Source organism: Triturus cristatus, chromosome 8, assembly GCF_964204655.1.
Source record: "Triturus cristatus chromosome 8, aTriCri1.1, whole genome shotgun sequence".
Lineage (NCBI taxonomy): Eukaryota > Metazoa > Chordata > Amphibia > Caudata > Salamandridae > Triturus > Triturus cristatus.
This window is the reverse complement of record NC_140591.1, coordinates 1,224,042,277-1,224,055,152: the sequence shown is the minus strand read 5'-3', so window position 1 is coordinate 1,224,055,152 and position 12,876 is coordinate 1,224,042,277. Positions and strand designations below refer to the sequence as shown.

Here is a 12,876-nt window from a genome sequence, read left to right as displayed (position 1 = left end):
ACCTGTGCATTGATGCATTTTTTAAGTATAGCCCATATTTTTCTTCAGCTGTCAGTCCATACATCATGAAGTAAAAAACCAGAAAATTGCTCTGACTCATGAGCTGAGTAACAAGGCGGGACTTCTCCAGCATATAGGTGTACACTCTGCCTAAAAACATATAAACGAGTGGAACATTAAATATGGTGTTTCAGGGGTATGACAAAACAGCAAGTTAAACTTATGTAGCAAAATATGAATCTTTTTCTCTGCAGAAAATTTGTGTGTGGGCGGGCACACATTGCACAAATGTTTAACAGCAACCACATGTCTGCTTGAATAACACTGAAGAACTGAAAGCAATAAGACATTTGTTGTTTTTTCTTGTTTGTCTTCATATTTCTTTTTAACTATCTACCTACTATATCCTTTACACACATCAATTAAAAAATATATTTACTAGCACAAGTTTGGAAACTTAACTGAATATCACTTTCCAATCAATCTTTGTCCACAAAAGTAAAACACTGTGCATCACAATTAAATACATTTAGTGGTTACATAGCCCAACACAATTACATGGTCCAATAAGCGTGGATCATAAAGATTTAAAGGGCAATACGGAAGCAACGAAAATCAGCTGCAGGAAGTATGTTTACTATAGAAAAAATACACTTTTCCTTAAAAAACCCCACCTGTTAAATGGTAGGTTGGTTGTAGAAATAACCTTGGACAAGAAAAACAGAGCCTTAGTGTATTTGCCAATTCTCTGAATCCTTTGGCCATCAAAATGTTTTCTATTGATTGTCCTCCAAACTGATAATTGAGTGTATTGCATTTATTAGGATCTATCCACCATACTCGGCACATTGTCCTCACCTCACAGTGCAATGTTTTGATTTCTTTGGAAAACGTGGATTGAAGAGTATTGCCTCATGTGGTCATTTGGGAAGTTCTCTATGAATAATAGGTGCCAGTTTATCAGTAGATAGAGACTTGCAATTCTGATGGAGCACACACAGGACACTGCTCTTCAATGAATAATGTCAGCAAACATTAATTTGGGCAGTCGACAGGTAAATGCAAGACTTGGCTGATGATAGTACCGATGGCAGCTCTCAGTTGTATCATTGGAGGAAAGAGACTTGTGTTTGTATTCTACATCTTTGACCTGGCAACTGTATAGTTTGCATCCTTGTTAGACTGATCATCAAATCACAAATTGAAGGTGGCTAAAATATTGTTTTTTATTATGAGTCAGTGCAAGTCCTCCATCCTGTCCCGGAAGCCTATTCCTCCTAATAATATTATGGGATTCGGAGATTCAGACGATCTATACTCCTGACTCTCTCATCCTCCCAATTGTCCCTACTTCCAGCCCATGTAAATATGCTTATATGCTAAATGTTTATTATTTCGGGGTACTTTCTCTCACTCGTCATATGTCTTGTATTAATCCCACCATGTTTTACATATTTGCCACCAAACCTGCAACCTACCTTAACCGTGGTGTTCCTTTTGCTATGTACAGTATCTTTTGTCAACATTTTTTGTTGCTCACAATAATTACATAAGATAAAATAAAGGCATTGCTGGGGAGCTTCTGGCCCTCAGCATGAGATGAACATCATCAGAATTTGACTGTCCTTACAAGCAATGCAAGTGTATTGGCCAGCAGACATCTCAGACATTAAAACATAAAAGTGAAAATGTTGATCTTTTACGCCCTCAATATAATATAGCAGGTGGAAGTGACAAAAAGGAGTCACAAAAACCACCAATGCAAACCTGTTTCTCTTTTTCTTCCAAAAGAAACTACTCTGTCCAGATGCAGGGCATGAGACACTTGTTAACACAGAGAGACATTCCCACATTTGGGCATTTTGACAGAATCAGTAAAAGTGCTAGCAACCAGAAGGTGCTATTTCGATGTCACCCACTGTTCACAGAACGCCATCCTAGATGGATATTTAAGAGTTATCACAATCCCCCTTGCAGTGAAAGCCCACCTGCCATGGGTTAACTAAAAAATTAAATTCCAAATGTTTTCTGAAACAAATATTTCTCTATCAGTTTCTTAAAAAAGGTTTTTCACCTCTAGGTCAGTCCAGGAAAGAATACAGTAGGTGATACCTTTTACTTCACTGACACCTAAAGCTGAGTGAAATATATCACTGAAGAGCAAAATATGAATATGTGCCTAAGGATGAATTTCACTTCTGCCTGATGGAATTTTGCAAATTTGTGGTATTTCATTATTTTCAGCATTTGTTCCCTTCTCACCTCACTGGGAAGCAACAAACCACCACAACCCACCATCAACCACCAGGCACCACTCCTACAATGGCGACATGCCCTTGAACTGCACCTAATCCATCCTCTGGCTAGGCGTGGCCAGAGGCTATATAATGAACGGGCATGGAACGCACAAGGTCTTCTGGCTCACACTATAGCTCCATGTGTGTGTGTGTAAATGATCCAGCATAACGTGCTCAGGCCTACTGCCCGAAGCAGGAGGCCCTGCTACACTGGCAACAAGGGTGGGATGTCCAGCCACACCTGCAACAAGGGCCACACTGCTATCACTATAACGACTCAGTGGGCACAACACTGCCGACTCCCGCTAGTCGCCATCAACCTGTTCAGCAGTGGGGTCCGTGAGGCCTGCATTGACTCTAGTCTAGTCAACTTATGTCAGTGGTATGCAGAACATGTTTAGCAGAGACAACATTATCCAGCCCCTGAGGTGATGGGACGCCGACCAAGTACATGCCTGATTTTAGAGGTGAGAACTACACCCCCCACCCTCATCAACACTCAGTGCTGCTTCTGCCCTGTGGCAGACTGTGCTAGCCTCCGCTCCTGACCTCCACACTACTCCACCCCATCATGTGGTGCGCAACAGAGCACTAGTCTCAGTCGATCGCTTCGCAGATGCCTGGTCCTGCTCAACCACATGAAGCACTCAGCAGCCATCCTCCTTTCATGCTTCTGTGTGCCACATGCCCCTCCCTCTGCATCAAGGCCCGACCACTGCTGCACTCGGCCCCAGGGCACCTAGCAGATGAACAAGCAGCAATCTGACACTATGAAACACCAGCACCCTGAAAACAAAAACAAAAAACACAAAAAGAAAGAACCAGGTACAATAAGAGACACAACACAAGATTAGGGGATCATAAAGAATAAAAAGAGAAAACAAAGTAAAAGAGAATGAAGGAAAATGCCAGGAAACAATACTATGTTGCATCCAGATGACGCTAATGTAGCACCTCAGTCATGGGTGTCACAAGACCTGCCTGCGCAACCACATGCCATAGTTGGTGCCCAGCAACCCTTCAGTGAGCTAGTGAACCTGTCTACAGCCACACCACGTTGGAAGTCATGGCTTGGAAAGCTAGAAAACCCCTTCATAGCTACCCATGGGTCAGATGGGGCCATAAAGCATTCTTTCCTACTTCATTATGCATGCAAAGAAATCTACACATTATTTTAGCACCTACCTAACACAGGTGTCGCGACTGACTATGAGGCTGCAGTAAAGCATTCAATGTGCATTTTGTCCTGAAATTAAACACAAACTTTGAACGTTTTAAGCTCCACCAAGCTCGCCAGTGGGAAAGTGAGTCAAAAGACACTTTTTACGCACAATTGGATGAACTAGCCAGCACTTGTACAGTTGACGTTCAACCCAAAGCAGTGAGGCCCAAATCATCCACAGCTGTAAGAGCAAAGTACTAAGAGGGCTTATCCTGAGGCAACTGAACATCAGCAAGGATGATATTCAGGTTCTAGCCAGGTCTCATGACCTGTCAGCGGCAAGAGCTACTGAAATGGATATCTCAATCACGCAACAGACAGAATGAATGCCCACGGTGAAAGTGGAACGCTCTTATGCTGTGCACACTGACAGCAAAGCAAGAAAAATGAAGACGACATTGCCACATCAGCCGGGATCAAGCTGGGGATACTGCGGCTGCAGTGAGCATCCACTGGACAAATGACTTTTCCAAGGTCGCAGAAGCTCTAAATGTGGTAAACTAAACCATTTTGCTTCTGTCTGTAGAGGTGATCTTAAAAAAGGAGACACACGATGGGGCAAGACCCAGCACAAGACAGTCTGACAGCTGTCCATGGATGACCATACGTTCTTAGGGGCCGCAAGGTACCTCCACACCAGCTGGAGAACTCCTCACCTGATGATGAGGAAGAAGTATTCCTCATATTATTTACCAAATGAATTCAAACAACACCGATGGCCCAAACCGACCTGCCTGGTTAACGTCGCAGGGTCCAGCGTCAAAGCCCTCATTGACACAGGCGCTTCGGTAAAAGTAATGGGAACCCAACAATATTAGCGCCTGCGACCAAGGCTGCCATCAGTCAGTACGAATACCAAAATATTCACATATGGAAGCCAATCGCCACTCACACTAAGAGGAAAAATGATTGTACAAATAAGATCTGAAGACCAAGAAGTCACTGCAACTGTCCATGTTGTTAATAAAGAGGCCGACACTCTCATTGGTAGCCATACTGCCAGAAGACCTCTGATTAGTATCTTTTGCAAGGAACATGAAAGCATTCTAAGTAGACAAACTCATAAGTCAGTTTCCTGAATTGTTCCAAGGGCTTGGGTGCCTAAAGACCCGACCAGTGAAGCTACACATCGATAAAACTGTGAAGCCATGCTCTGTTCGCCACAGTCTCTGTGCCTTTCCATCTGCGACCACTGGTGAAGCAACAGCTAAGTAACTGGAAAAGCCTAGGAGTGATAGAGAAAGTATCCAATTGAACTCCGTGAGCGTCCCCAATGGTCATCACTGAAAAAAAAACAACAACTTGGCAAGTATGGTTCTGCATTGATATGCTACTTCCCAATCAAGCCTAAAAGCGGGAACCACATATCACTCCAACAATGGATAACATCATTGCTGGCCTGAATGGGTCAAGGTAGTTCTCTAAGCTGGATCTCAATGCAAGATACCACTAGGTGCTGGCAGTGTAGGAGCGTCGCTACATTACCACCTTCTCAACACATCTGGGGTTATGGAGATATAAGAGTCTGAATTTCAGGAACGCGTCTGCAGCAGAAATCTACCAAGATGCCATCTGAGGGACCCTGTCTGGCCTTCAAGGGGTTATGAATGTGAGTGGTGACTTCATAATCTACTCTGCAACCGCCGAGAAGTACCATAGAAACCTCCAAGCAGCACTGAAGAGGCTGTCAGAGCATGGTGTAACCCTCTACCGGGAGAAGTGCTCCTTCTTTCAAAATTCTATTGAGTTCTTCAGCTATGCCTTCAACCAAAACGGAGTCGAGATCGATCCACGCAAGTCACATGCCATCAAGCAAGCACCAGCACCAACATCAGAATCTGAATGGGGATGGCCACCTATTGTGGCCACTTCACACTGGACCTAGGAACTATTGCTGAGCCTTTACGTGTCCTGATAAAAGCCGATGCTCCCTGGCAGTGGGGCCTGGAGGAGGTTTTCCAAAAGGTGAAAGAAGCCTTGCTGGGCAAAACAACAGTGACCTATTTCATCCCATGAGACAGACTGAACTTCTGGCTGATGCCAGCCCCATAGGCCTGGGAGCTGTTCTCACACAAGAAGTGGAGCCAGGAAAATGGACACTGCTTGTGTTTGCTAGCAAAGCTCTCACACCAGCAGAGCCCCGATACTCCCAAATAGAGAGAGAAGCATCAGCCATCAAACGGACGTGTAGCCACATCCATCTATAACTCAGGGGCAGGCCATTCCGTGTGGTTGCCTCTATTTCGTAGCACAGCTCAACATCCTCCTCCTCGGATCGAGCTCTGGGCCATTCAACTGCAACACTACCACATGGAAATAACTTATAAATGTAAATTTGATACTTGTATAGCGCACTACTCACCCGCAAGGGTCTCAAGGCGCTTGTACGAATACCGCTGTGGAACCCATCCTGGCTTTCCCTGTGAGGCATCCACTCCTGGGCACCCCCAAGGTGGAGGCCAGGCATCCTTAGCGTTGTGGGGGCCGTTGTGGAGATTAATCAAGCTATTGCCCAGAGTTGCAGAGTGGGACTCCATGATTGGAATAGGCACCGAGGAGAGAATTATCAGGTCCGTGGAATTTTTGAGCCCAAGACCCACCGAGGCGGGGAATTGAACCCTGGTCCCGGGCTAGACCTCTGCATCAGGGTCTGCCGCTCCAATCATTGAGCCACACTTCTCCACCACTTATCGACCTGGGGCCAAGAATCCAGCTGACTTCTCTTTCCTGACACCTGCTGGCTCATGCCAAAGACAACCACGACAGCTCAGAAACCACAGAGGAGTATATCAGCATGGTGACACAAGGTGCATGCCCAAAAGCACCCATCCTGCAGGAGATCAGCAATGCCACAAAGTCGTACTCAGTCCTAATGAAGGTTATGGATGCCCTCCATTGAGGGTCGTGGCAGAATTTCTTAAGAAAGGCCAACGACTGAAAAGGAACGCCTGATCAAAATGTGGAGGGTGCATGATGTGCTGAGCACTACCACAGAAGGATTAGTGCTGCGAGGGGTCATACCCAAAGACCTGCAAGACCTTAGCTCATGAAGGACGCCAAGCGACAGTTCAAATAAAGTCCAGAATGAGAGAAAAGGTCTGGTTTCCCAGGCTAGAGGCATTCATTGATGAAGCTGTGAAACGCTGTCCCTTGCGTCCGCTCACAAGTCTTCAAGAACCACCAGGTTGAGGTGGTAGAATCCACAGCCTTTGCGAACATAACCCCAATGCTGTTTGGCCTCCCATATGAATTAAAGACTGACAATGGCCCACCCTTCCAGGGATCAGAGTTCAAAGACTTTCTGGACAAATTGGGGATCAAACACTGCAAAATTACCCCTCAATGGCCACAAGCCAATGGCAAAGTTGAGCAATTTATGCAGACTAACATCAATACACGCGTCAGCGTACAGCGGCATGCATGATTCTAAGTACTGTCCCCCGGAGACAAAGTATTGATAAAGGACAGGACACCAGGGTGGAAGTTTTCAAACCCCATTTGAGCCCAGAACCTGGACAGTTATTTGCTCAGACCATACCATGATCATCTCCCGAAAGGGTCAAGAAACGGTTATTAAAAATGTGTCATGGTCACGGAGAGTTGACTCCCCAACACGACCTGTCTCAGAAGTGGTGGAACAAGAGAACAACTGGGAGAGCTCATTTTGGCAGCTAGGCTCCGGGGCGGCCCCGGCAAACAGCCCTACCGCTGTGTCAAGTGACTTGAGAGACAATGTTGTCAACACACGCCAGGCAGTCAGGAGTCTGAGGACAATAACAGCTCCTCCCATCACCGGCGGTACAACCTCAGCCCCAATCCATTCCCAAGCCAGAGACTCAGAGACTTTGCATGCCACACACAACAGCAGAGCTCAATGCCAAATTGGGTAGGGATGTAACACCCACCAGGCACCTCCCCCGCGCTGCACCTAATGCATCCTCTGGCCAGGCATGGCCAGAGGCTATATAACAAACGGGCAGAGACCACACTTCATTTTCTGTCTCACACTATAGCTCAGTGTGTGTGTGTGTGTGTGTCACCGATCCACTGCAGCGCGCACAGTCCTAGTGCCCGAGCCGGGAGTACCTGTTACAAACCAACACGAACAAATGAGATTTTACTGTCTGTTTTTTATTATGGAAAAACGTGAACAAATTAGGTTAGTTGAACATTTCAAGTTTTTTTAAACAAAAAACGTGCCTTCCATATGTTACAGCTGCTTGCTTGCAAAGAATCATGTGCAACCTAGAAAGCTGATGCACTATTCAAACTTCGCACTTTCTGTCGGTCAATTTAGCAATGTGAGAGAGACTGGCCAATACCCTGCAGCCTATGAGCTGCAGAAAGTGTTTATTATTAGAATAAAAAAGGCAACAATATCTCTTTCAACTCGTGTGCCCTAATGCCTTCTGGAACGTCTAGAGCAGTTCCTTTACAGCCAGCAAAATTAATAGCAGAGCAGGGATTCTTCAAGTTTTGACTTGTGTGGGCCTACAATGAAAAACTACCGGTAGCTGGGAACCCCAGCATAAGCAAGTTTGACAACATAAGCCTCAAAACAATACAAGAAAAATGCAGAAACAAGTATACATTACAGACATACACAAATTATGAACAATTTTATTTATGTCAATCAAAAAATATTTACAAATTGAAATTGTAATTTAATAATAAGGTTGTAGATTTTAAAAATGTGGTTTTGTTTCTAAAAGTCGAAGCAACATGATAGGCTGTAGCATATCACATGTTATTGCTCCTAAAGCATGCTCTCTGTTTTGTCTGCGCATATCAGCTTCAATCGAGGCTGCCAGCTGTTTATACTAGGGGGCTTATTTACAAGCCCCTTGCGCCGCCCGTACGTCACTTTTTCCCATGTTAAAAGTGACGCACCTGTGGCGCAAGGGGCTTGTAAATAAGCCCCTACGTTCTTTTTTCTGAACTTGTGCTGCTCCCAGGAATATTATTTCATTTTCAAAAAAAACGAGGGCGCTATGTGTAGGCATCAGGTCGGCTGACTACAGGTACAAAATGTTCTAGAACACATTTTAAACCGATGTAATACATTTGTTTAGGAGTTTTCTTTTTCTTACCCTTCCACCAGTTAATATAATATATGGATGTATTGTTAACACAACACATAGGTACTGCTTGAGGATAATGTTCCAAGCAAGGTCTTATGCACTCTTTAGAGCACACAGAAATAACACGTTTTTCCTCCCTATCCGAATAAGAAACATGCACTTAGTAATCACAGAACTCGCTATACAATTTGCAAGAGTGAGAAAATTACCAAGAACTATCGCTCTTCAGATCAGCATGCTCCAACAAATGTCATCTTAATGGAGTTTTTAGTTTTTGAAAAGAGCCTGCCACTCAAGTTGTCTCTTGAAAAACGGTGAAAGGTATGAATCTTTTTGTGAAGGACTGCAGTCAAATTGTAGCAATTAGGGGGAGCATAATAGAGCTCTTAAGATGTGGCTGTTTCTCCAAGGTCGATGCAACCTGAACGCAAAGGGGACATCTCCATTTCTTAAGTCAACATGACCTGCTAATCCACTGCATAAAAGGATGTACTCTGTACTGAAAATGAACGTGTGTTCATCTTGTGATTATTTGTCCCACAGTAGCTCGGCTACAACTGCTGTAAAAAAAACACATCTTGAAATAGTATATTTGCTATGTGTAGTTGCTTTCAATCTTGTAACATTTTCTATCCACTTTCTGTGCCTTCCCTACATGTATGAGCGTTTTTTATGTATCAAACAAACACAATGGGGCAGATTTATGAGGCCCTTGCGCCTCATTTACGCCGCCGTTGCGTCACTTTTGTGACGCAGCGGCGGCGCAAATCCTGCGCCATGGTGCGGGGTATTCATAACGTGACGCATCTGGGAGATGCGTCACGTTGTGAAGCTCTGCGCCACATAAAGGCGTTCCGGCGCCGGGGGGGGGCGTTCCAGCGCAGGAACGCCTCCTAAAAGTGGCTGAGTGAAATCTACAAGATCCTCAGTCACTGTTGAGCCCATGCTGCGTCAAAACCCTGCGCCTGCTTGAAGCAGGCGTAAGGATTGACGCAGCATTGTGCAGATAGGGCACCCTAGAGCCTTGCTGGAGCTGCGTCGCGCTTGCGACGCAACTCCAGCAATGCGCCACTTTTACGGCACAGATGCGTGACGCATCTGTGCCGTTTTTGCCCCATGGTGCGCCGCATTATAAATGCAGCGCATCCATGATGGCGGAGCTGGGGCGCAAAATAACTGGCGGATCCATGCTGATATGCAGGGATGCGCCAGTTATTATAAATCTGCCCCAATGTATGTGGATGTAACACCTGGTGTTGATACTCCAACTGGCCACTCATTTTAGGATATGCCTGCATACATATATGTACACACATACACACACACACACACACACACACACACACATCAGCCATCTGCTCTAGAGAGATACTAGGGTAAACAAACATAAACATGAACTTTTCAGTCTGACAGATCCAATAAGTGAAATTAATTTCTGATGGAACCTGGAGCGTGTAATTGTACATTCTGGCCTAAGTGGATGAGAAATGCCACAAAAGCATGAGTGCACATCATAGAAATATTTAGGGGCAATCTCCAACGACAATAAGAATGGAAGACCCTGATTTTGTAACCCCTACACACAGGCCAGAGTTCATGTTAGTTATATCTGAAATACGGCTCCACAGGTTTCCTAATATGGGGTTGCATATTCAGATGTGACTGCAGTACTACCAAATGAGCTATGTCTGTGCCCTAGCTGAGCTTCAAACTAAAGTTGCAACTAACAAGAATACGAGAGTGGGCCACTAATGGTTTCTCCTACCCCCCTGACTCTTAGCATTCAGTTTCAGGCAGCACTTTCCTTTTTTCAATGAAAACCCAAGCTGTTCACACATATTTTTAGTGTGGGATTCTGACTTGACTGATTTCAACCTCCCAAGGCTACAAAGCTAGCATGGTCTATTAACTCGATGTGAGGGTCGAGGAGGGCAGAAATAGTTCTACTATTGCGATATTTTGGGAAATAACATTCAGGAATTAGTGTTACTGCAGCCGAATTCTCCGAGTGAAACACCACAACTTGGACACCCACTGTGCCAGAAACTCCCAATACTAACATCGTCTGGATTACCAGAGGCACTCATAGTGATGTCATCAGTAGATTTCCCATGTTACCCTATTTTCTTCTGACTGATCACCACTCTGATGAAGCAAAATATTTGCTAGAAATCAGGCATTCTTACAGAATTAGATGTTTGAACACCAACTCTCCAAGTGTGAAGACCCCCCAAAAATGGATGATTTTCCAATTAAACTAAAAACGAATATACTTGAATCAATAAGTACATAAATGTCTTTGAGAATCCGGGGCAGCAGTGAAGGACTGAAGTACATTCACATAATAAAGCGTACAAATGTTTATTTGCTGAGGCTTAGTGTTACTGCAAATAAACAGAGCTCAAAGTTTAGTAAAACATTTTTTCCTATGTATACTGAACAGATATTTATTTTGAGACTGACTGCTTATTAAATTTGATTCTGGAACCAGACGATCTTATCTCTGAGTCCAGATGCAAAGAGAATTCACCCACCTGATATGAGAAGTATGTATTTTATTTCCATCGTTGTGCTGTTTCAGACAATGCAATGTTTGTCTTTCCTATGTCAAAGGGCTGAGAAAAAACCCATCTTGCAGTAATCATAGGAAGATAGTCTCTGTGGCTGGGCATTTATGTTTTCACTGAGCTGTCCCCTATTTGTGGGAGCAACATTTAAAGCAAACTCCGAGTTACACATATTTAGTCCACTTCAAAGTTTGCAGAACTTCACAAAGTTTCTGAAGTTTGAGGTAAGCTTATGAATATCACTGCTTAATATGTCAAAGAATAAATGCCAGGTCCCTCGTCACAAGACCACTACATATTGCACCACCCATTGTTCCAGCCAGGGCTGTCAGTGACAGTACAAACACACCTACTAATACTCCTATAATTGTGGCACTTCAGACTATTCCATTCTCCAAAAACTAGAATAATAGCTTGGGTGGGAGGTATTAGTAATTTTTAATGTATACTGAATTAATAAACAACTTTTGTGGTGCTCATCTCTAAATAAAAAAACATTGTCACCTTGGGGCAGACTGTAATAAATTACAGTGTTAGCAATTAAGTGCTGATGCTGAGCACCAGAAACCACTGGCACAAATTAAGCACTCATGAATATATACATTTTTTTTTATTTAAAGCCATCTTGGGATGAAACGCTTACACTGGAGACGATTCGCTAAGTAAGTTAGTCGAGAAGCTCGAAAGAGAAAATAATCTGACTAAATCAGATTTGCAAGAAAGATTACTATACACACAGAGACGCACAAACATACTGGAAAAAATGGTATTGTAGTTAGGTATTGAAATATATTAAAACTAACATTTAAAAACCAAACTCCACTGTTATAGTTTACTGAGATGACTATGATGTGTGCCCTGCACTACCTATGACCTCAGATATTACATCATTTATGACATGTTAAATGACATAGTTGATGGTATCACTAATGCCATCTCAAATTACATCAGCACCCTCAGCAGGCAGCCAATCCATACTGTGCGTAACCTTTGTGTGCAGTGGAGGTTGCCCGCTAGGCCTGTGCCAAATTGTCCACTACCGTCCTCTGCGGGAACCGAACCACTGCTGTGAATAAAGTTTGTCTATTATAATGTTGGCTAAATTAAAATTAGGGAGCTGGTAATTACTCAGAAGATGAGTAGGGTGAGTAAAGATATGTGTAAAGAGGATGCTGTACTTAAGCAGATGGCTCTCTTTTTAACTATTTTAAGCTTCTTTACAAATACATTGTCTTACATCACTTTAAAAAAAACATACCTCTCCTCACATTTTTAACCAGCTAATTTCATACCTACATTAACATCTCAGTGCTCATTTATTTCAGCTTGCTCCTCATGAAATGCTTTAATTTCAGAAGCTCCTATTCCAAAAGAAAGGTGTTCAGGAGGGCCTCTCTTTTGTCTTAAAAGCAAAATCTTAGTGCTCCGGTTGCTCATTAGCCCTCTGTGATCACTAGGGAGTTAACTGACAGACTGTGGATGGTGTTAGAAGGGCATGATTTACTTGGACTGTAAAAATGTGATACTGACGTGGATGAGGAACATATTTTAGAACTCATAGGAAAGTTGTCTTTATTTTAGCCTTCTAGAGCACTAACCGTAATTTCTAAGAGAAAAAATACGAATTTCTATAGGGCTTCCAGTTTTACAGCTTTCGTTCCATCAAGATGGTGTTCAGGTGTCCCACACTTTTGTCATAAATGCAGAAT

General features: G+C 43.6%; 1 protein-coding gene across 2 annotated transcripts in view; it reads right to left on the bottom strand.

The window, feature by feature from the left end:
- Nucleotides 1-12,876, bottom strand: part of MYO16 (myosin XVI) — a 2,357,781-nt gene that overhangs the window by 1,404,177 nt on the left and 940,728 nt on the right. For both annotated transcript variants that reach the window (XM_085622905.1, XM_085622906.1), the window contains exon 16: nucleotides 3-150. In XM_085622905.1, the coding sequence (XP_085479031.1) occupies nucleotides 3-150 (148 nt within the window). The remainder of the gene's footprint in view (nucleotides 1-2; nucleotides 151-12,876) is intronic.